General features: G+C 42.0%; 1 protein-coding gene across 3 annotated transcripts in view; it reads right to left on the bottom strand.

Annotated features, from left to right (window-relative positions):
* Positions 1-22,473, bottom strand: part of LOC112224244 (glutamate receptor ionotropic, delta-1) — a 417,302-nt gene that overhangs the window by 154,466 nt on the left and 240,363 nt on the right. The window contains exon 1 of one of the 3 annotated variants that reach the window (XM_024387686.1): positions 12,014-12,137. The exons of the other annotated variants lie outside the window; for them this stretch is intronic. Coding sequence (XP_024243454.1) covers positions 12,014-12,098 — 85 coding nt within the window. The 5' untranslated portion in view covers positions 12,099-12,137. Of the gene's footprint in view, positions 1-12,013; positions 12,138-22,473 lie in introns of those variants that run through there. 3 annotated transcript variants of the gene reach the window in all.

Here is a 22,473-nt window from a genome sequence, read left to right as displayed (position 1 = left end):
CATATTTGAAACCCATGACTGGATTACACAAATAATGAAATCACTACATGGCGACAAGGACTGTCATTTAGATAAACGCACAGACAACAAACAACGCTGCTTTGAGATTCAACCACAAAGACCAGGGAGGGAAATGATGTGGCAAGTGGTAACGTGGTCGGCACAGCTTGTCCCATGAATTAAACGCAGAAATTGAGGATTGGCTGATAACTAAAAAAAAATATATATAAATATACATATATATAAATATACATATATATAAATATACATATACAGTGAACCTGAAACGATTTCTCGATCAACACTTTGATATGCTCAAAAACAACAATCACACACATCAAAGGCGAACAAGATCTGTCCTATCCTTGAGCAAAACTGTAAGGGAGGCCTCCAGCTAAACAACCCGTATGTAACAGTGGAAGAGGCTTTTACAACAATGTCAGCAGAAGATAGGGCATTGCTGACAAGCACGAACAAACGTTTGAAAAAGGTGGATTTATTGCCTGGGTTAACGGAGGAGGTCGAGGCCCTCAAATCAGGAATGGATTACAACAATGAAATGGAAGAAATACGAGCTGAAAATAAGATATTGACAACGACCGAGGACTCCCTTATAAGCCACCCCGCAGAGGCTACGGTAGGATAATAACGCAATGAAAGCAGAATTACTTGATCTGAGGTGCAGATGTATGGAGAATTAACATTGTTATGATGGGAACAAAGGAGGATGAAAATGAAAACTATCTGGCAACTTGAGGATAAAGTCAAGGTTTTCATGAAACTTCATCTCGAGATAACAGGTGGATACAATTGATTTTCAATTGGCTTATCATTTCGGTGGCAGAGGGGAGGGAAGGCCCGGTCCGTTCTCCATCAGGGAACAATTTCTCCATGAAATAGTGGCGAGAACGTGCCCTGTATCCCACTTTCAAAAGGCTCCGAGCAGAGAAGCCGAAAGTTTGTCTTGTAGTCGATAAGTTGTATGTAAAAAAAACAATTCTTCGGGGATAACAATGTTGGCTATGAGTGATACCTCATGCTGAGGTAGTCCCCGATACGCAACATTACACCACGCTACACGTTACAATCTTGCATGATGGACTCATCTTTTTATTCATACAATACGGAACCTTGGACAATATGGACTTCAAATTTGTCTTGGGTTTATGGGAAGGCAAAAAACGGCTGAGGCTAACTTTTTTTATTTTGAGGACCGTACAGATGTTAAAATGGTAAAACCAAGGTTGGGTTTTGAGTTTGATCTGATACAATGTCATTTTAGCGATTGGGGTATATTGTGACTTCAATGCTGTTATTCTGTAGCTGCCCTTCTAGCAGATGTGATTTGGGATGAAAAATATTGACCTGTCTAATGTGGAACTAGGATAGGATAAACGATTGATACAGTAAGAGGGTCAATAGCCTGTCTAGGTTCTCTACTGGAGTAGGCCTATTCGATCCTATAACAATTGGTGTCGCCATCGTTAAACACCATTTCAACCATAAATCTCTTCTTTTTTTTTTAAATGCAAAGGACATATTGTTCAGATGCACACCAGCAAATGGGTTAGGTGTTAGTCAAAGGGGTCAGTTGACTCTGCTAGCAACTGGCAGGTTAACACGGGGTTAAACTGAGTATAGCTGAAATTCAACATTAGAGCCAATATGATAACTGGCTTATGGAAGCACTACTCTATGCGAGAAGTATATTATGTTTTTACACAATCTATATATGCTACCGGTATCTTTCCTCCCCAGTGCTATAGGCCTATGTGTTAAGCAGCCTAAGTGATTGAGCAACAAACCTAGTGTTTAAAAAACAACACAGAGGAAAAAGGGAAATCCAATACAAATATTCTTTACTTTGATAGGTCTGCTGTTGGGATGAAATGGATGCGGTATCTATCTGTATGCATATACTGTATATAGTGCCTTCAGAAAGTATTCATACCCCTTGGACTTTTTCCACATTTTCTTACATTGTGTTGCATCCTTTATTCAAAATGTATTAAATATACTTTTCTTCTCTCTCCCGTCTACACACAATATCCCATAATGACAAAGTGAAAATGTGTTTTTAGAAATATCTGCAAATGTATTGAAAATGAAATACAGAAATGTCTCATTTACATAAGTTGTGTTACAGCCTCAACTTTTCTTCTCTCTCCCGTCTACACACAATATCCCATAATGACAAAGTGAAAATATGTTTTTAGAAATATCTGCAAATGTATTGAAAATGAAATACAGAAATATCTCATTTACATAAGTACAAATATTCACAACTGACCCCTTCATTTACATACTGTTTGCAGCGATTACAGTTGTGAGTCTTTCTGGTTTCTAAGAGCTTTCCACACCTGGATTGTGCAACATTTGCACATTATTATTTTCAAAATGATTGTTGATCATAGCTAGACAACCATTTTTAGTTCTTACCATAGATTGTCATTTAGATTTAAGTCAAAACTGTAACTTTGTCTTTCAGGAACATTCACTGACTTCTTTGTAAGCAACTCCAGTGTCGATTTGGCCTTGTGTTTTAGGTTATTGCCGTGCTGAAAGGTGTCTGTTGGAAAGCAGACTGAAGCAGGTTTTCCTCTAGGATTTTGCCTGTGCTTAGGTAACCTTCTTTTTTATACTGAAAATCTCCCCTGCCCTTAAAAATGACAAGCGTACCCATAACAGGATGCAGCCAGCACTATGTTTGAACATATGGAGAGTGGTACTCAGTAATATGTTGTATTGGATTTGCCCCAAATGCAACACTTTGTATTCAGGACAAAAAGGTAATTACGTTGCCAATTTTTTTGCAGTATTACTTTAGAGCCTTGTTGTAAACAGGATGCATGTTTTGAAATATTTTCATTCTGTACAGGCTTCCTTTTCTCTCTGTCAATTTAGGTTAGTATTGTGGAGTAACAACAATGTTGTTGATCTATCCTCAGTTTTCTGCTATCACCGCCATTAAACTCTGTAACTGTTTTAAAGTCACCATTGGCCTCATGGTGCAATCCCTGAGCGGTTTCCTTCCTCTCCAGCAACTGAGTTAGGAAGGACGCCTGTATCTTTGTAATGACTGGGTGTATTGATACACCATCCAAAGTGTAATTAATAACTTTATCCATCTACCCTTCTTCGTGAGGCATTGGAAAACCTCCCTGGTCTTTGTGGTTGAATCTGTGTTTGAAATACACTGCTCGACTGAGGGTTAATTGTATGTGTGTGGTACAGATATGAGGTAGTCATTCAAAAATCATGTTAAACACTATTATTGCACACAGAGTGAGTCCATGGAACGTATTATGAGATTTGTGAAGCAAATTTTTCCTCCTGATCTTATTTAGGCTTGCCATAAAAAAGGGCTTGAATACTTATTGACTCAAGACATTTCAGCTTTTCATTTTTTATTAATTTGTACAGATTTGGGAGAAAAAAACATAATTCCACTTTGAAATTATGAGGTATCATGTTGAGGCCAGTGATAAAAACAGATCTCAATTTAATCCATTTTCAACCACGACAAAATGTGGGGAAAACTCAAAGGGTGTGAATACTTTCTGAAGGCACTGTATGTCAAGTAACTATATTCCTACTATGTACAGTTGTGAAGAAAAGAAAGAGACAAGTGCCATGTATGTACAACGAGTCTAGAATGCACATGTAAACAACAAACAAAAAGAGATGTTAAAACATAGGCTATTAAAAACTTTTGCAGTGTTTTGGGTTCGACAACAGCAGAGCAGCCTTGGCCCAGACATTGTGAAATATTGCGAGACATTGTGCATTGTGCCCCACACTGTGGAGTAAATTGCCTGCCTGTCGATCTCTGCTGCTGGCAGTTCAGTAAGTGTTCAGCGGAAGGAGAGTGGTAGAGGAGGTCTAACTCAGTGCTTTCTTTATTGTGTTCTCAGGGCCTCTTACTCACAGTCCTAGCCTATGGTGGGGCTCCGGTAGCTAGCACCTGTCTACAAGTCATCTTCCTTTGTCTAGGAGTAACAACTCACCACCACACAGAGTGGTTTCATTGCGACAATTACTTCTCATTTGCATCATTCTCTTCTTGGTGTGATAACCTATTCAGCTATCACTGAAGTGATCCATTTTAAATGTCTGAGACAGGTGGGTTCATTCGAACATCTCTCCTTCTCCTTCTCCTCTCATCGCTGCCTATTAAGAGTGACAGGTCGCTTGTAGAAAGTTGTGTCTGGCTGTCTACTGTACTCCTATGTAGCTCCCTCTCTCCAGAGTTTAGTGGCAAAAATCCTGCTGAGTCTATGTTCCCATGGTGAAAAAGGAGATGGTAACAGGTCTTCTTTCACAATGTTCTCACCAAGTCCTCTCACCAATGACAGTTGTTGTAGTCTCTACAAAACAACAACAAACGACAAACGACAAACATTTACTTCCTGTTGATTCATCCTGAAGAGTACAGTGAGTAGTGCCTTGGGGGGGGGTGTAGGCAATTATCTGTATTAATCAAAGTGTGTGCTAGCACCACTTCTTGGCTTGGGGAGATTACTATGAATCATACATGGGGTGGCTAATGTCTTACTAGCATTTAACCCCTGCAGGTAGAATTTGCCTTGGTAGAAACTGCCTGTTCAGGGGCAGATCGACAGATTAGTAGCTTGTCAGCTCGGGGGTTACTAGTCCAACGGTCTAACCACTAGGCTACCCTGCCGCCCCCATTACATCATCCACTTTGCATGTTTTCATTCCTGTTATTTTATACCGTTATGGATATTGTGAAACTATTGGTATCCACTTATAAACGCAACATGCAACAATTTTACTGAGTTACAGTAAATTCATTAGGCCCTAATTTTTTTTATTTCACATGACTGGTCTGCGGTTGTGAGGCCGGTTGGACGTACTGCCAAATTCTCTAAAACGACGTTGAAGTTGCTTATAGTGGAGAATTACCATTCAATTCTCTGGCAACAGCTCTGGAGGACATTCCTGCAGTCAGCATCCCAATTGCATGCTCCCTCAACTTGTGTGACAAAACTGCACATTTTAGGGTGGCCTTTTATTGTCCCTAGCACAAGGTTCACCTGTGTAATGATCATGCTGTTTTATCAGCCTCTTGATATGCCACACCTGTCAGGTGGATGGATTATCTTGGCAAAAGAGAAATGCTCACTAACAGGGATGTGTGTATGGACAATTTACGGGGATCTTTTATTTCAGCTCATGAAACATGGGATCAACACTTTACATGTTGCATTTATATTTTTGTTCAGTATATATTTCACTTGAGGGGGGGCAGACACGGCTCCTTATCATTCAAAGCCTAACTTTGGTGGGTTTGAGAAATCCTTGTTTATGAACATTCTAGATTAGCATTTTCCTCACTTTTCCTCAGCTAATCCCTATAGATTACAGCCCAAATCTTTTGTCGGCTGCAGAGAGAATGGCAGTGATGGGCTCTCCAAAGCTGCTTGGCTTCGCCTCATGGACTTCAGCAACAGCTGCTGTGATCCCAGTGAAATTTAACTAAGACACTTAGGGGAGCATCATAACAAGCAGCATAAGAGATAATCAAAGAGGAGCAGGAGAGCAAATCTCATCAAAGAGGCCCCATCTCCAACCGTCTCTCCACTGGCGGGAAACAAATGGGATTTTACAGGATGTGACTTTCTCGCTCGGTCTCTCTCTCTCTCTCTCTCTCTCTCTCTCTCTCTCTCTCTCTCTCTCTCTCTCTCTCTCTCTCTCTCTCTCTCTCTCTCTCTCTCTCTCTCTCTCTCTCTCTCTCTCTCTCTCTCTCTCTCTCTCTCTCTCTCTCTCTCTCTCTCTCTCTCTCTCTCTCTCTGTTTCTTTATTCGTGGGTTATGTGAATCATCATGAGGGCTGCCACTACCGCGTGAGGAGAGCAGAGAGCACACACACATCCACTTGCATGCACAGGCACGCACACTATTCCTAGCCACAGACACAGACCCGCAGAGGTGAGGTGAGGGGCCGTGTGATACAAGCTGACAGTCCAAATATGGCCTTTTGTGTGACAGTGCTGCCCCCAATGCAATGGATGGAGGTAAAAGCATGCACGAGGAGCCAGCTGAAGTTCATGTGACGTAATACTCCAATCACCCTGCCCTCCTCTCGACACTGCATGACATAATCAAATGATTGTGATGCTAAGGTGAGATGCTGTCAGTGGATGGGTTGTACACAGTATGTCATCATGATAGGGCTAAATAACAAAAACAAGCAAACATCCAATCACACAATGATTACCCTCAAGAGAGGGAAGGAAGGAGGGATCAAAGGGGGAAAACCGGACAGCTCATAGGATGATATCACCAGCTATCACGGAGTATGTCCAAAATGGTACGCTACTCCCTATAAAGTGCACTACTCTGGGCCAGGTCCCCTAGAGTAGTGCACTATATAGGGAATAGTGTGCCATTACAGTATGTAAACAGCTATTCCCCTCTCTCATCATCAATGAAATGTCCTAAATGAGTATCCATGTAAACAATGCAAGATACATGGGATTAAATGTTTGACTCAACGCAGGTGTCATGAATGACATGACATTTGAAGTGTGATTAAGCTAAGGCAGAGATCCACTCGGCCCACAGCTCACATTACAGCCAAAACTCTTTACAATCAGGTTCTAGCCTCATTCAATATTCAAACGGAATATCACTTTTCAGTCCCTCTGTTTGTTTTGAATCCATTATATTGGTGCAAATCAAAGTAAACGCAAATAAACATAAATCATCATGCGCTGACAGCTGTGCACTGCCGAGCGCGGGGAATGTTAAGAATTGTGAATACGAAGGTCCCACTGACAGTTAATTTAGCTCCAATCCTCATAAAAAGACAAGCATTTTAATTAGCCCCTTCAGTGAGACTCACATGTGTTGCTTTGTATGACAACACATTTTATGTTCTATTTCCTGCTGTTTTGAACAATAATTGAGACTTTTACATTTTCATCTCTGCTGACAGGTGTGACATTTGCCTTCAGGAGACATATTTTTCATCGGCTGTTCAAGCGGCCTGTTTATGGATGAGAGATTTCTGCTATTGAATAACCATAAAAACACCCTGTATGATCTTTCAGACAGCTGTAAGTAAATAAGCAGAGAACAGGACGGAAAAAGATGGAAGACAGATGATCGAATTCAATAGAATAGAAGCCGACATACATCGCCGCCAATGTTGATGCGCTGTGTTGTTGTTGACAAACCTCACACACACACACACACACACACACACACACACACACACACACACACAGACACAGACACAGACACAGACACACACACACACACACACACACACAGACACACACACACACACACAGCTCTTATTTTAAAACTGGAAGGATCTAGCTAGCCTGAGTGCCAGTCTGTTTGTGCCATCGTGCCAATTCCTTGTCACTCATTGTCATGCCAATCATTTTTGTTTTGCTTGACGAGGACTGCAATGGTATAAGCAAGAGCACAAACTGATCTGGGAACACACTAGGAATGATCTACCTGTGAGGGATCTACTTACGAAGCACTACCTAGGCTCTAATAATGTTGTATGTTTTCAGTTTCCAAAGCCATTCTGTGATTGTGTATGACCACAGGAAAAAGAGCTACATGCATTTCAATACAAGCCCAATCAATGCATTTTGAATGAGAACAGTTTCACTCTGGGCTCAGCTCAGTCCCTTCACATTGTTGTTGCATGAGGCCCGACTGGAGAGAGGAGCTAGCGAACACTGTCCTAGTCCTGCAATCTGTCACCACCATCTGCCCTCAGGACAGAGAGAAGAACCTTGGAGACATGTGTTATCTCGCTGTGATGTCATCTGTCTGTCTACGCGCCACGCTCCACACCAGCCGACTGAGGAGGGAAAGAATCGCTCACCCGGAAAAAAGGTGGAAAGAAGAAAATACCAAAAAAAGGAGAGAAAGGCACCTTGGACAGCCAATTACCTGACGTTGGAGAAATGCTACACGTCAACCTTTTACGAAAGCCATTCTCGCTCCCGCTGGAGAAAAAAAAAATGTTTTCCCACAAGAGCCCTGGCAGTAATGTGACGAGCATGTCCTGGAATGGTGGGATTTAATTGTGCGATTGTATAATTGAACAGTGTGTTCTCTCCATTGACTATACAAGCACTAAATGTAAATTTGCCCCTCAAGTAGCAGCTCTTCTCTCTCCAAGAGTTTTCATGTCCTGCCAAGGCGCTTATGCAAATGGATCAAATCAAAGAGCTACGCTAGATTTTAGGACCGCAATGAAAAATCGATATCGCAGGGATCTGATACATCACACGTGAGGGCAAGGATAACGAGTGTCGGTGATAACTCGATTTTCCCTCGGCATAAACAACCCTTGATACCGTACGACACCCAGATATCATGTAAGCGTCTTAATGTTTTCCAGCTATAGCGAGGGCAAGCTAATTATGCTAAGTGTGGCTTTCCACAAGGTCAGATGGTTATCAAAGCTCCATTCCCACTTGATAAACAACACTAATTGGTACAAGCACTTAAAAATATGAATTTTTAAAAAAGGAGACAAATCATCACGCTGTATCAACCCAGCCAACCGACTAATGAAACCCTCCCAGTAGAGTAACTGTTTACGTTGCATCACAGTATCAAAGCTCCGCGCGGTCTGTTTGTCCCTCTGATGATCCAGAGGATGCGTGTTGCCCGGCTGCCTGCGTATCAAACACTGCCAGACCAGGACATCCAGCGGGCCTCATGTAACCGGATTAACCAGATTTATATGTCAGCTCTCTGGACAATCCCATGGACGCTCTGACTCCCACTCTGTGTGAGATGGGTTTTTTGAGACGGCTTAATGACCCCCGAGGCAGGTCTATAGAGACCCCTTTTGAAGGCCTCTGAATTTGTGCCTGAGCCTATAAGGCGAGTGTGTGTCTGCGCTTACTGTACTCTACGAGTTGGCTTCTTCTAGCCAGGTGACAGCTATTGTGTTCGGCTTGCCCTTTGCACTTAAGTGACGTCACTGAGAAAGGATACGGCACTGGGTGTCTCTCTCTCTCTCTCTCTCTGCTGATATCTATTTCTGTCTCTGCACAGTGCCCTTTAGAACGTAACAATCACAAGTGGAGGAGAGAGGCGAGGGGAGATTGTGGGTGCATAGAGGACAGAGAGGGAGGTGGGAGTTTGAAGTGGGGGGGGGGGTTGGTGCTGGGCTAGCCCCTGGTACTGTTCACACCTTGTTTCATTATGCTAGCAGCTCTCTGCAGATGTTTTCTGCTTCAGATGCATCTCCGTCCCTCCCTCTCTCTCTCAGAGCACGTCAAGACCAGACTCATTGTAACTGTGGAGTATCGAGAGGTACCAAGGCAATTGATACAAGGCGAGATACTGTATCGCCTTTTTTTTTATGATGAACTTTTGTGATTAGCTGGTAAATGGCACTTAGAGATGGGCCTATACTTCAACTGATTTATCTTTTGTTTTTATTGATTATCTTGTAAACATGAACTGTGAAGCCATATGGAAACCAAAGAGGAAGGGCCTAAACCTTCATCTGATGTTTTTTGTGCGTGTGCGTGCGTTCATGTGCGTGCGTGTGTTGGAAACATAGAGACATAATAGAGAGACGTGTTTGAGAAATGTGACGAGCGGATGAAAGATGTAGTAAGGGTTGCAACCACGCCGACGGCATCACAGGGGAGAGCCATCTGACTAGGAGTCCTGTACGATACCAGACAGAGGCGAAGACGGGCTGAAGACAGGCTGCACAGTGTTGGCTACATGCATCTCTATCCATATTAGCAAGATGTCCATATCCTCTCATCTTCTGCATGTTACTCTTTGGCTTGTCAATAGAGGCAACTTAGAGATTCCCATCGGCAAGCCTAAAGTCAGGGCCTAAAGGAAACACTGAACACGGAGAAATTACAACTTTACGGAGAATGCGCGGCCGGAGGAAGTAATGATCAAGGGAAAAACAAGAGGTTCCACCTTCTTTTCACACGAGATACAACATCCAAAACACCTCTAGCAGTGTATTCTCCCTGTGACCATGAAAGGATCCGAGAATTATAATCACGTTTACGAATCCAAAAAGAACATACTTCCAGCCACTTATCCTGCTCCGTCGACAAAGACTTGGCTCACAGACACGCTATAATGAATTTCACGAGACTGCAGCCATACATCCTCAGTTCTATTAGGAGTAGCAACCCGGCTTGGCCATGGCAATTGTGTGTGTGTGCGAGCATGCGTAATGCCTGTGTGTGGACTTATTGCCAAAACCTCGCCATACAAGATCTGTTCTTAAGCAGCACCTGGGAGTCAAGACTCTGGCATGCAATATGCTCTCCCTTCAACCATCTAAGGCCAATTTCTGCTGTATATTTTGTAGAAAGAGCGATGGGTAAATGGAACCTATGTACAGTAGGTTGTTTGATCGAAGGTACTAGGTCAGTTGACAGGTGAGAAAGACACCTCACACCTTGAAATCCATGAATTAATGTACGGGGTGTTTTTATTTTAAATTTTTTTTTAAAAAGAACATTTACCAACCTCGGAATCATGTCTTGTGTCCAGCGCCGCGGGCAGGTTGGGAGGCAGAGCAAACATCAAGCAAGGCATTGAAGGGCTAGCTAAGCCCACAATCCATTATGAAGGCTTTCAGAATCAGATCCAGCTTAGTAAATTGGGGCTTGTCGTAAAGGCAACATTTGCAGTGACAAGCTCAACCGAGGGGCTGGGGGCTTTAGCCTTAACAGCAGCCAGTAGGGTACTAGACCGGCAGCACTTGAGCTCTTCTCAGTTTATGTGGCATGAAGCAGCCACCAGACAAAACAAGTTAAGACTCCCAGAAAATATGTCTGTCCATTGCCGGACCATTAACCCAATCAATCTCAGTAATGCAAAGTGCCAGGCAGGCAGGCAGGCAGAGGAAGGCAATGGGAGAGAGTGGAGCAGTTTAAATAGTTGTTAGAGGTACTTTCTGCCTGGAGATCTCTGTACCAGAACAGGGTTATTCCCACCAGCCATCCACAGAAACATAGAGTAAATGTAGCCATTAGCAAAAGTAACTGTTGGCAGGGTCTGAAATGACAACTTTAATAGATTTTTGTTAATTAAAATACAATTGACCTATTGTGTAGCCCAACCTTGACCCCTGCTCTGGTTGTGTGTGTGTGTGTGTGTGTATGTGTGTGTGTGTGTGTGTGTGTGTGTGTGTGTGTGTGTGTGTGTGTGTGTGTGTGTGTGTGTGTGCGTGATGCCCTGCTGGTTCATTGGCGAGAAGCAGTGTTATTAAACTTCATCACCTGAGGAGGAGCGCGGGATGAGTCCATCTCTCAGCACCTATGTCTGTCTGACGCTAGCCACGCTAACCGCCGCCTGCTCCTCTCAACCATCCCCTCCATACCACCACTTCACACCACCACAGGCCCAGACTGCATTAGGACACGCACCAGCACAGGCGTAATTGCCCACGCCATCCTCTCGCCTGTTGATGGACCAAATTGCCAAATCAACAGGCAGCTACCTCGGCAGCACTGCAGTGTTGAGGAGAGGCCAGACTGCACTCCATTAATCGTAGGGAAATAGGGACGTGTTTGTTATGTCAAAAAGGCTTGCAAGATAAATTGTGCCTAAGACGATGGAAAATTGTTTAATAAACAATTTTATTACCCCTGGAGAAGATTTTTTTCTCTTAACGCTTGAATTCACTGGGATGACATGACAAGACAATTAGCAGTAACAAAATCTGTCTCAGCATCAAATGTTGGTGTAGGACTCTTACATATGTGTGGCTCAGTTGGTAAAGCATGACCCTTGTAATGCCAGGGTTGTGGGTTCGATTCCCACAGGGGGACCCATTCAAGGGAAAATAAGTATAATAATGTATGCAATCACTACTGTAAGTTGCTCTGGATAAAAGTGTCTGCTAAATAACTTAGCCATAGGCTGCTCTGTGGAAAGTGTTACCCTCTCTCAAAGCCATGATGTCAGACGGAGAGGGTAAAACACAGAGATAAAGCGCAAGGAGGGGAAAGGCTACTCACAGGAGCTGCTGCTAATCACAAGAATCTGTCCATTTCGCATGGCCGCCGTACACATCCAATGATTTATCTCTCTGTTGCTCCCCATTTCTGCAATGTTGTCCCTGTGTTTTAGAGGCAGTTTCTGAAGGACATTTCTATTCTCAGACTGATTTGGGCATTGCGCCAGTCCGTGCCCGGGTTCAGAACTCAAGACGAGGCTGCTGCATTCTTATAACCTCTTCACATCACAACGCTTTACCGCAGCAACAATGATTACCATTAGCGGCAATACTCAATCTATTCTGCATAGCCCAGGCTAGATTCATATTTTATATTTCATAGAGATATTCTCAGGAAAATGAATGCTCTTCTTTATATACCGTTTATCAAGGTTTAGTCAAGATATAGCTGGGCACATTCCTTTATCAAAGCCAGCTTAAACATGGTCGATGGGATCAATTTGATTCGAATGTAATCAGATGTATCAATTAAATATTGAATATAAAAGATACATCACAAGTGCAACGGGGGAAAGGGGTAAAGGGTAACGGGGTAAAGGGGTAAAGGGATAAAAGGGGGAAAGGGGTAAAGGGGTAACGGGATTAAAGGGGTAAAGGGGTAACAGGGTAAAGGGGTAACAGGGAAAAGGGGTAACGGGGTAAAGGGGGAAAGGGGTAACGGGGCAACGGGGAAAGGGGTAATGGGGTAAAGGGGTAACGGGGGTAAAGGGGTAACAGGGTAAAGGGGTAAAGGGATAAAGGGGTAAAGGGGTAACGGTGTAACAGGGTAAAGGGGTAAAGGGGGGGGTAAAGGGGTAACGGGGTAAAGGGGGAAAGGGGTAACGGGGTAACGGGGGAAAGGGGTAACGGGGTAAAAGGGGTAATGGGATAAAGGGGTAACGGGGTAACAGGGTAAAGGGGTAAAGGGGTAAAAGGGGTAACGGGGTAAAGGGGTAATGCGGTAACGGGGTAAAGGGGTAAAGGGGTAACGAGGTAAAGGGGTAAAGGGGTAAAGGGGTAACAGGGTAACAGGGTAAAGGGGTAACGGGGGAAAGGGGTAACGGGGTAAAGGGAAACCCTGGAGCCTATTCTTCCACCCACCATTCCTGTAAGACATTTTAAATATTCAGGCGCTCATGTACTGAAGTCTGTAGTAACAGTATAGCGACAGTATAGCGACAGTGTATCGACAGTATAGCGACAGCCGACAGTATAGTGACGGTATAGCGACAGTATAGCAACAGCCGACAGAATAGTGACAGTATAGCGACAGCCGACAGTATGGAGACAGTATAGTAACAGTATAGCGACAGTAGCGACAACCAACAGTATAGTGACAGTATATTGCCAGTATAGTCACAGTATAGCGACAGCCCCCTCAGCACCCCAGTTATATAGATCACTGAACTGTAAGGGCCAAGCATAGAGGTTGAGCTAAAAGATAGAACCTGATGGGCGACAGATGGGAAAGCAATCCGACCCCACACGGCTAAAACAGAACTCATTCCACTGTGTATAGTTCCTTCTATGACGGTACGTCTTTACTGTTCTTTTTTTTATTTCCCTACTGTGTGTTTGTAAGGTCAATCCTAACCCTACCCGGAAACACACAACACAAGATCTATGACAGGAACGCAGAATGAGGCAGGAGGCATTTTCACAAGTCCCCTCTGAAGAGAGTTGCAATACAATGTGATGACAGTAGCATACAGAATGCATTATCACCCTGTGAAGAGGTCTGTCTAATGGAAGCACAGACATAGAGCCGGGGGGGGACCTGTCAGTAGAGGTAATCGAAACAATTCCTATTGTTTCTCTTTCTGTTTTCTCAGTGATGGATATGGTGGTTTTTTTCCTGGTTCAGGCTGCGACCACAGTGCCCATGATTGCCTGATGTTTGCCTGATTGCCTAGTCACTTTTACCCCTACCTGCATGCACATATTAAGTAAATTACCTCAACTACCTCGTTCCCCTGCACATTGACTCTGCACCGGTACTCCTTGTATATAGTCTTGTTATTGTTATTTTATTATGTTACTATTTCCTTTTCTTTTTTGCAACTGTGTATATATATTTGTTTATCTCTGCAGTGTTGGGAAAGAGCTCTTAAGAAAGCCTTTCACAGTATGGTCTACGCCTGTTGTGTTCGGCGCATGTGAAAAATATAATTGGATTTGATTTGATACAGTGGGTAAGTACTGTGGAGGTGTGACTGACTAGATCTGACATGCAGTAACTTCTCCACATCAAAGTCCATACAGTAATTATGACATCGGTGTTGTAGTGCTCGAGACCAGTCGAGAGACCACATTTAGTGTCTCAGGTCAAATATATTCACCCCTCTCTTCGAACATGAATACAGTATCTTAACAGCCTTTATATCTATTGTAGACATGTTTGCTCAGTGGTGAACCTATAGGTCTTCAGTGTGTGAACCTATAGGCCTTCAGTGTGTGAACCTATAGGCCTTCAGTGTGTGAACGTATAGGTCTTCAGTGTGTGAACCTATAGACCTTCAGTGTGTGAACCTATAGACCTTCAGTGTGTGAACCTATAGACCTTCAGTGTGTGACAGGTTAGTACAGTGGTGAACCTATAGGTCTTCAGTGTGTGACAGGTTAGTACAGTGGTGAACCTATAGACCTTCAGTGTGTGAACCTATAGACCTTCAGTGTGTGAACCTATAGACCTTCAGTGTGTGACAGGTTAGTACAGTGGTGAACCTATAGGTCTTCAGTGTGTGACAGGTTAGTACAGTGGTGAACCTATAGGCCTTCAGTGTGTGACAGGTTAGTACAGTGAACCTATAGGCCTTCAGTGTGTGACAGGTTAGTACAGTGGTGAACCTATAGGCCTTCAGTGTGTGACAGGTTAGTACAGTGGTGAACCTATAGGTCTTCAGTGTGTGACAGGTTAGTACAGTGAACCTATAGGCCTTCAGTGTGTGACAGGTTAGTACAGTGGTGAACCTATAGGACCTTCAGTGTGTGAAAGGTTAGTACAGTGAACCTATAGGCCTTCAGTGTGTGAAAGGTTAGTACAGTGGTGAACCTATAGGCCTTCAGTGTGTGACAGGTTAGTACAGTGGTGAACCTATAGGCCTTCAGTGTGTGAAAGGTTAGTACAGTGGTGAACCTATAGGCCTTCAGTGTGTGACAGGTTAGTACAGTGGTGAACCTATAGGACCTTCAGTGTGTGAAAGGTTAGTACAGTGAACCTATAGGCCTTCAGTGTGTGAAAGGTTAGTACAGTGGTGAACCTATAGACCTTCAGTGTGTGACAGGTTAGTACAGTGGTGAACCTATAGGCCTTCAGGGTGTGACAGGTTAGTACAGTGGTGAACCTATAGACCTTCAGTGTGTGACAGGTTAGTACAGTGGAGAACCTATAGGACCTTCAGTGTGTGAAAGGTTAGTACAGTGAACCTATAGGCCTTCAGTGTGTGAAAGGTTAGTACAGTGAACCTATAGGCCTTCAGTGTGTGACAGGTTAGTACAGTGGTGAACCTATAGGCCTTCAGTGTGTGACAGGTTAGTACAGTGGAGAACCTATAGGTCTTCAGTGTGTGACAGGTTTGTGATGTTGTAAGGACAGCAACTGTAATACGAGCATACTCATGTAGGACAGTGAACCTTTTGTAAAACACAAAGGGCCAGTTGTGTAGTGGAGGCTATACGCAGGTATCCAACATAGTCCGTATACCCACGTTTTAAAGTGGGAATTGCGTATACTCACTTCTTAATCCCCACTGATGTGTATCAAAGTAGTGTAGTGGAGGTATACGACTTATCAATTATGTAGTACAATAGAGAAATCATGTAGTCAATGACCAAAAGCGCCCTCTTTGGCCTCATGGAGGGAATGTTATTCATATTTTTCATAATTTCATAATTAATAAAGATTATTTCAAAAACCCTGATGAAAATCCGGTGTTTCTATGTCAAACAGTTTTATTATAGTTCAGTCTTCTGTGACGTATATAAAGTTTAATATTGGGACGCAAACAATAATTTTATGAAGCCCATAAACATGTGTGTGAAGTGTGAACTTTTGTTTCCATAAGTTTCCAAAACGGTCCCACCCATTACAAGTCAAAATGTGATTTGTTAATTCCACTGTCACTCAAAATGTTGCCCTTATACAGTTGAACGGCATATGCCTTCTATCTAGCTTCTGATGGCTTAGCCAATGGCTGACTGATTGGATTTTTTTTTTCTTCAGTGTTAATCCTTTCCTTTCCAACAAAAACTGGAGAGATTAAAACTTCTTATGGCTCGGGGCAGTATTGAGTAGCTTGGATGAATAAGGTGCCCAGAGTAAACTGCATGCTACTCAGGCCCAGTTGCTAATATATGCATATTATGCGTATTAGTAGATTTGGATCGAAAACACTCTGAAGTTTCTAAAACTGTTTGAATGATGTCTGAGTATAACAGAACTCATATGGCAGGCAAAAACCTGAGAAAAACTCCAACCAGGAAGTGGGAAATCTGAGGTTTGTAGTTTTTCAACTCTTTGCCTATCGAATATACAGTGTCGATGGGGCCAAATTGCACTTCCTAAGGCTTCCACTAGATGTCGACAGTCTTTAGAACCTTGTTTGATGCTTCTACTGTGAAGGAGAGGGGAATGGGAGCTGAATGAGTCAGAGGTCTGCCAGAGTGGCATGAGCTGGTCACGGGCGATCACTTGAGAGTTAGCTTGCGTTCCATTGCATTTCTGAAGACAAAGGAATTCTCCGGTTGGAACATTATTGAAGATTTATGTTAAAAACATCCTAAATATTGATTCTATACTTCGTTTGACATGTTTCTACAGACTGTAACGGAACTTTTTGACTTTTCGTCTGGCCTGCGCGTCATGAATTTGGATTACTTGGCTAAACGTGCGGACAAAAAGGAGGTATTTGGACAGAAATGATGGACTTTATCGAACAAATCAAACATTTATTGTGGAACTGGGATTCCTGGGAGTGCATTCTGATGAATATCATCAAAGGTAAATTAATATTTATAATGCTATTTCTGAATTTGTTGACTCCACAACATGACGGAAATCTGTATGGCTTGAGTTATTGTCTGAGCGCTGTACTCAGATTATTGCGATTATTGTACTTTTTCGGTAAAGCTTTTTTGAAATCTGACACAGCGGTTGCATTAAGGAGAGGTGTATCTATAACTCCATGCATAATAGTTGTATGTTTTATCAATGTTTATTATGAGTATTTCTGTAAATTGATGTGGCTCTGCAAAATCACAGGATGTTTTGGAACTACTAAACATAACGCGCCAATGTAAACTCAGATTTTGTATATAAATATGAACTTTATCGAACAAAACATACATGTACTGTGTAACATGAAGACCTATGAGTGTCATCTGATGAAGATCAAAGGTTAGTGATGAATTTTATCTCTATTTGTGCTTTTTGTGACTCCTCTCTTTGGCTGGAAAAAATGGCTGTGTTTTTCTGTGACTCGGTGCAGACCTAACATAATCGTTTGGTGTGCTTTCGTCATATGCCTTTTTTAAATTGGACACTGTGGTGGGATTAACAACAAGTTTATCTTTAAAATGGGGTAAAATACTTCTAAGTTTGAGGAATTTTAATTATGAGATTTCTGTTGTTTTGAATTTGGCGCCCTGCACATTCACTGGCTGTTGTCATATCGATCCCGTTAGCGGGATTCAAGCCATAAGAAGCTTTTAAATCAAAACATAATTGAAAATAATAATATTATAATAATAATAATAATTATTTTATAAATCCTTAGCCCTTCTCCGAAAGCATAGAAGGCCCCCATTGTTTGGGTTAGTAATAATTTGTAAAGTGGCGCTATTTGCCCTCAGCATGCATTTTTTCACTGTTCTGAATGTATAAGTAATCCATATGTTCTTCTGAAATATGAACACAGAAATACTAGATCTTTTGAACTCTTGTGTTGGCAATTTGACAAAATTACAATCATTGTCTTATATTGGACTCGCATATTTTTGGTCTCGGTCTTGACTCGTCTCAGACACCTTGTCCCCCTCCCAATCTCGGTCTTGACTCGGTCTCGCTTTAGGTGGTCTTGAACACAACACTGTATGACACACTCAGATTAGTGAAGTGCTTTTAGGTCATTATCAATACAACGTCACAATAAGGTGCAGAGTGTTCGGTTTGCCTGCTGGAGGACAAGGAGACCCCCCAGGTCCCATAGAACCATTGACAACTGTGTGACGTTTTCAAAGAAATGTTAAATAAATGTTATAATTATTTGGTTGTAGTATCATCATCTCCTGAAGACCTACAGTCAGAACTACGCATTTCTGATTATTCCATGCGAAACAATTGCACAGATTTAGCTCTATGATCAGCGTTATGCAGCAAGTAACTCCATTCTTTTCATGATCAGTAAAACAGCAATTGATCATGTCATTTCAGATATGTGAGGGTAGTCTCACGATATCGCTCAATATTGGCCACCATTAATTGGATATTTGAGCGAAATAAAATAAAAGTGAACTACACATGAAAAGTATCAGCGGTTTCCCATCCCTTGTGGGCTCTGCCTGTCAAGCATTTGCGAATGTACTATTAGCTGATAATGTTTACTTTGCAAGCTACTGGTAGAATCTTTGTACAGTTGGTGAAACATAGTGGTAAGTAGACCTAATGTACTCTATTCTCCGGCCAATGTAGGCCTACCTGCAAAAGTTACTTAACATTATCCTGTTTTCAAAATCATTTTTAAGAGTGTAGCTGACAGACATGATAGGCTACATTAATTGAAGGACCACGTCAAATTGGCTAGCTAGCTAATAACAGATCACGTCAATATGGCTAGTTAACAAGCTAACTTTCAGGGGATAAACTAGATGGGGATATCTGCTTGCCATCTATAGTGATGATGACAGTAGTCCGACTGACAACTTTACCAGGATGAAGACTTGCCGACGTCAAGCTCTTTCCAAAAGCATAATCTCTGATGAAGCAAGCTATATGACAAGTTGTTTGCTTAGCTAGCTAATTAGCTAGCTACATGCTAAAATGATACAGTAGACTACCCTCATGCACAGTTGAAGTCGGAAGTTTACATACACCTTCGCCAAATACATTTAAACTCAGTTTCACAATTCCTGACATTTAATCCTAGTAAAAATTCCCTGTTTTAGGTCAGTTAGGATCACCACTTCATTTTAAGAATGTGAAATGTCAGAATAACAGTAGAGAGAATGGTTTATTTCAGCTTTTATTTCTTTCATCACGTTCCCAATGGGTCAGAAGTTTACATACACTCAATTAGTATTTGGTAGCATTGCCTATAAATTGTTTAACTTGGGTCAAATGTTTTGGGTAGCCCTCCAAAAGCTTCCCACAATAAGTTGTGTGAATATTGGCCCATTCCTCCTGACAGAGCTGGTAGGCCTCCTTGATCACACACACTTTTTCAGTTCTGCCCACACATTTTTCTATTGGATTGAGGTCAGGGCTTTGTGATGGCCACTCCAATACCTTGACTTTGCTGTCCTTATGCCATTTTACTTTAGAAGTATGCTTGGGGTCATTGTCTATTTGGAAGACCCATTTGCGACCAAGCTTTAACTTCCTGACTGATGTCTTGAGATGTTGCTTCAATATATTCAAATAATTTTGCTTCCTCATGATGCCATCTATTTTGTGAAGTGCACCAGTCCCTCCTGCAGCAAAGCACCCCCGCAACATGATGCTGCCATCCCAGTGCTTCAGGGTTGGGATGGTGTTCTTCGGCTTGCAAGCCTCCCCCTTTTTCCATTAAACATAACAATGGTCATTACGGCCAAACAGTTCTATTTTTGTTTCATCAGACCATAGGAAATTTCTCCAAAAAGTACAATCTTTGTCCCCATGTGCAGTCACAAGACGTAGTCTGGATTTTTTATGGCGGTTTTGGAGCAGTGGCTTTTTCCTTGCAGAGCGGCCTTTCAGGTTATGTCGATAAAGGACTTGTTTTACTGTGGATATAGATACTTTTGTACCTGTTCCACCAGCATCTTCACAAGGTCCTTTGCTGTTGTTCTGGGATTGATTTGCTCCTGTCGCACCAAAGTACTTTCATCTCTAGGAGACAGAACACGTCTCCTTCCTGAGCGGTATGACGACTGCATTGTCCCATGGTGTTTATACTTGAGTACTATTGTTTGTACAGAAGAATGTGGTACCTTCATGCATTTGGAAATTACTCCCAAGGATGAACCAGACTTGTGGAGGTCTACAATTTTTTTTCTGAGTTCTTGGTTGATTTCTTTTGATGTCAAGCAAAGAGGCAATGAGTTTGAAGGTAGGCATTGAAATACAGCCACAGGAACACCTTCCATTGCCTCAAATGATGTCAATGAGCCTATCAGAAGCTTCTAAAGCCATGACATAATTTTCTGGAATTTTGCAAGCTGTTTAAAGGCACAATCAACTTAGTGTATATAAATCTTCTGAACCACCAGAATTGTGTATGTAAACCAACCTAAGTGTATGTAAACTTCTGGCTTTAACTGTATCTGCAAATACATGATCAATTGATGTTTACTGATCATAACTCTGATGTATAACTCTGATGATAGAGTTACAGTGCCTTCAGAAAGTATTCATACCCCTTGGCTTATTCCACATTTTGTTGTATAACAGCCTGCAATCAAAATGGATTAAACAGAAATGTTAGCACATTTATTGAAATACAGAAAAATCTTATTTACACAAGTATTCACACCCCTGAGTCGATACATGTTAGAACCACCATTGGCAGCCATTACAGCTGTGAGTCTTTCTGGATAAATATCTAAGAGCTTTGCACACCTGGATTGTACAAAATTTGCACATTATTATTTGTATAATTCGACATGCTCTGTCAAGTTGGTTGTTGATCATTGCTAGGCATCCATTTTCAAGTCTTGCCATAGAGTTTGAAGCTGATTTAAGTCAAAATTGTAACTAGGCCACTCATGCACATTCAATGTAAACTTGGTAAGCAACTCCAGCGCAGTATATATTTGGCCTTGTGTTTTAGGTTATTGTCCTGCTGAATGGTGAATTTGTCTCCCAGTGTCGGCTGCATAACAGACTGAACCAGGTTTTCCTTTAGGATTTTACCTGTGCTTAACTCTATTCCATTTCTTTTTATCCTAGAAAAATCTCCATAGTCCTTGCCGTTGACAATCACACCCATAACATAATGCAGCCACCACCATGCTTGAAACTATGAAGAGTTGTACTCAGTGATCTGTTCTGTTGGATTTGCCCCAAGTACAACACTTTGTATTCAGAACTTAAAGTTAATTTCTTTGCCACATTTTTCGCAGCTTTACTTTAGTGCACAATTGCGAACTGAATGCATGTTGCCAACTATTTATCATTCTGTACCCTCCTCCTTATTTTAAATCTGTCAATTGCAGTCTGGTTAGTATTTTTGGAGTAAAGCCAATGTTGTTGATCCACCCTCAGTTTTCTCCTATCACAGCCATTAAACTCTGTAACTATTTTGAAGTATTATTGGCCTGAGCGGTTTCCTTCCTCTCCAGGAACTGTGTTAGGAAGGAGGCCTGTATCTCTGTAGTGACTGGGTGTGTTGATACACCACTCAAAGTGTAATTAATAACTTCACCATGCTCAAAGATATATTTAATGTCTGCTTTTTATATTTTTACCCCTCTACCAATGCTTGACCTTTGCGAGGCGTTGGAAAACCTCCCTGGTCTTTGTGGTTGAATCTGTGTTCGAAATTCACTGCACGACGGAGGGACCTCATAGATAATTGTATGTGTGGGGTACAGAGATGAGGTAGTCATTCCAAATTATGTTAAATACTATTATTATGTGACCTGTTAAGCAAATGTGTACTCCTGAACTTATCTCAATTTAATAAATGTTACATTCAGGCTGTAACACAACAACATGTGGAAAAGGTCAAGGGGTATGAATACTTTCTGAAGGCACTGTAAATGTGGAATAGACTGAAATGTGTAGTTTGCTCTTGAAGAGGTGATGATATTAAAATCAAACAGTTATGATATTTATGTGACAATCCCTTGACAACGGCATGTAGTTGTCAATGGTTTTAGTGGAGCTGGGGTTTTTCTTGTCCCCCAGCAGCAAAACCTAACGCTCTGCCCCGTATTGTGAGGTTTTATTGATAACGACCTACAGTATACACCTAAAAATCATATACAAATATATAGTTCGTGGGGAAAAGTGCTGATCATTGTTAAATCTTATGATTTACCAATGATATGAAAAATGCTATTTTGTGAGGACCCAAAACATCCTCCACAGACGCAGCAGCAGGAGAGGATCCTATGTGTCTAACATGAAAGACTCTGATGACATAACATCCAATGAGACCCCGCTCAAAGGCACCTTTCAGACTGCATCACATGTTCCCATCTCACTGATAAAACAGCTGGGGGAAAGGTTTCCGGGGTGTCAAACAGTCGGAAGGGAAATATGTTTTGGCAGCCAACAAGGTC

This window comes from Oncorhynchus tshawytscha, linkage group LG25 (genome assembly GCF_018296145.1).
Source record: "Oncorhynchus tshawytscha isolate Ot180627B linkage group LG25, Otsh_v2.0, whole genome shotgun sequence".
NCBI lineage: Eukaryota > Metazoa > Chordata > Actinopteri > Salmoniformes > Salmonidae > Oncorhynchus > Oncorhynchus tshawytscha.
Note: the sequence above shows the minus strand (reverse complement) of the source record. Positions and strands in the feature narration are given on the sequence as shown.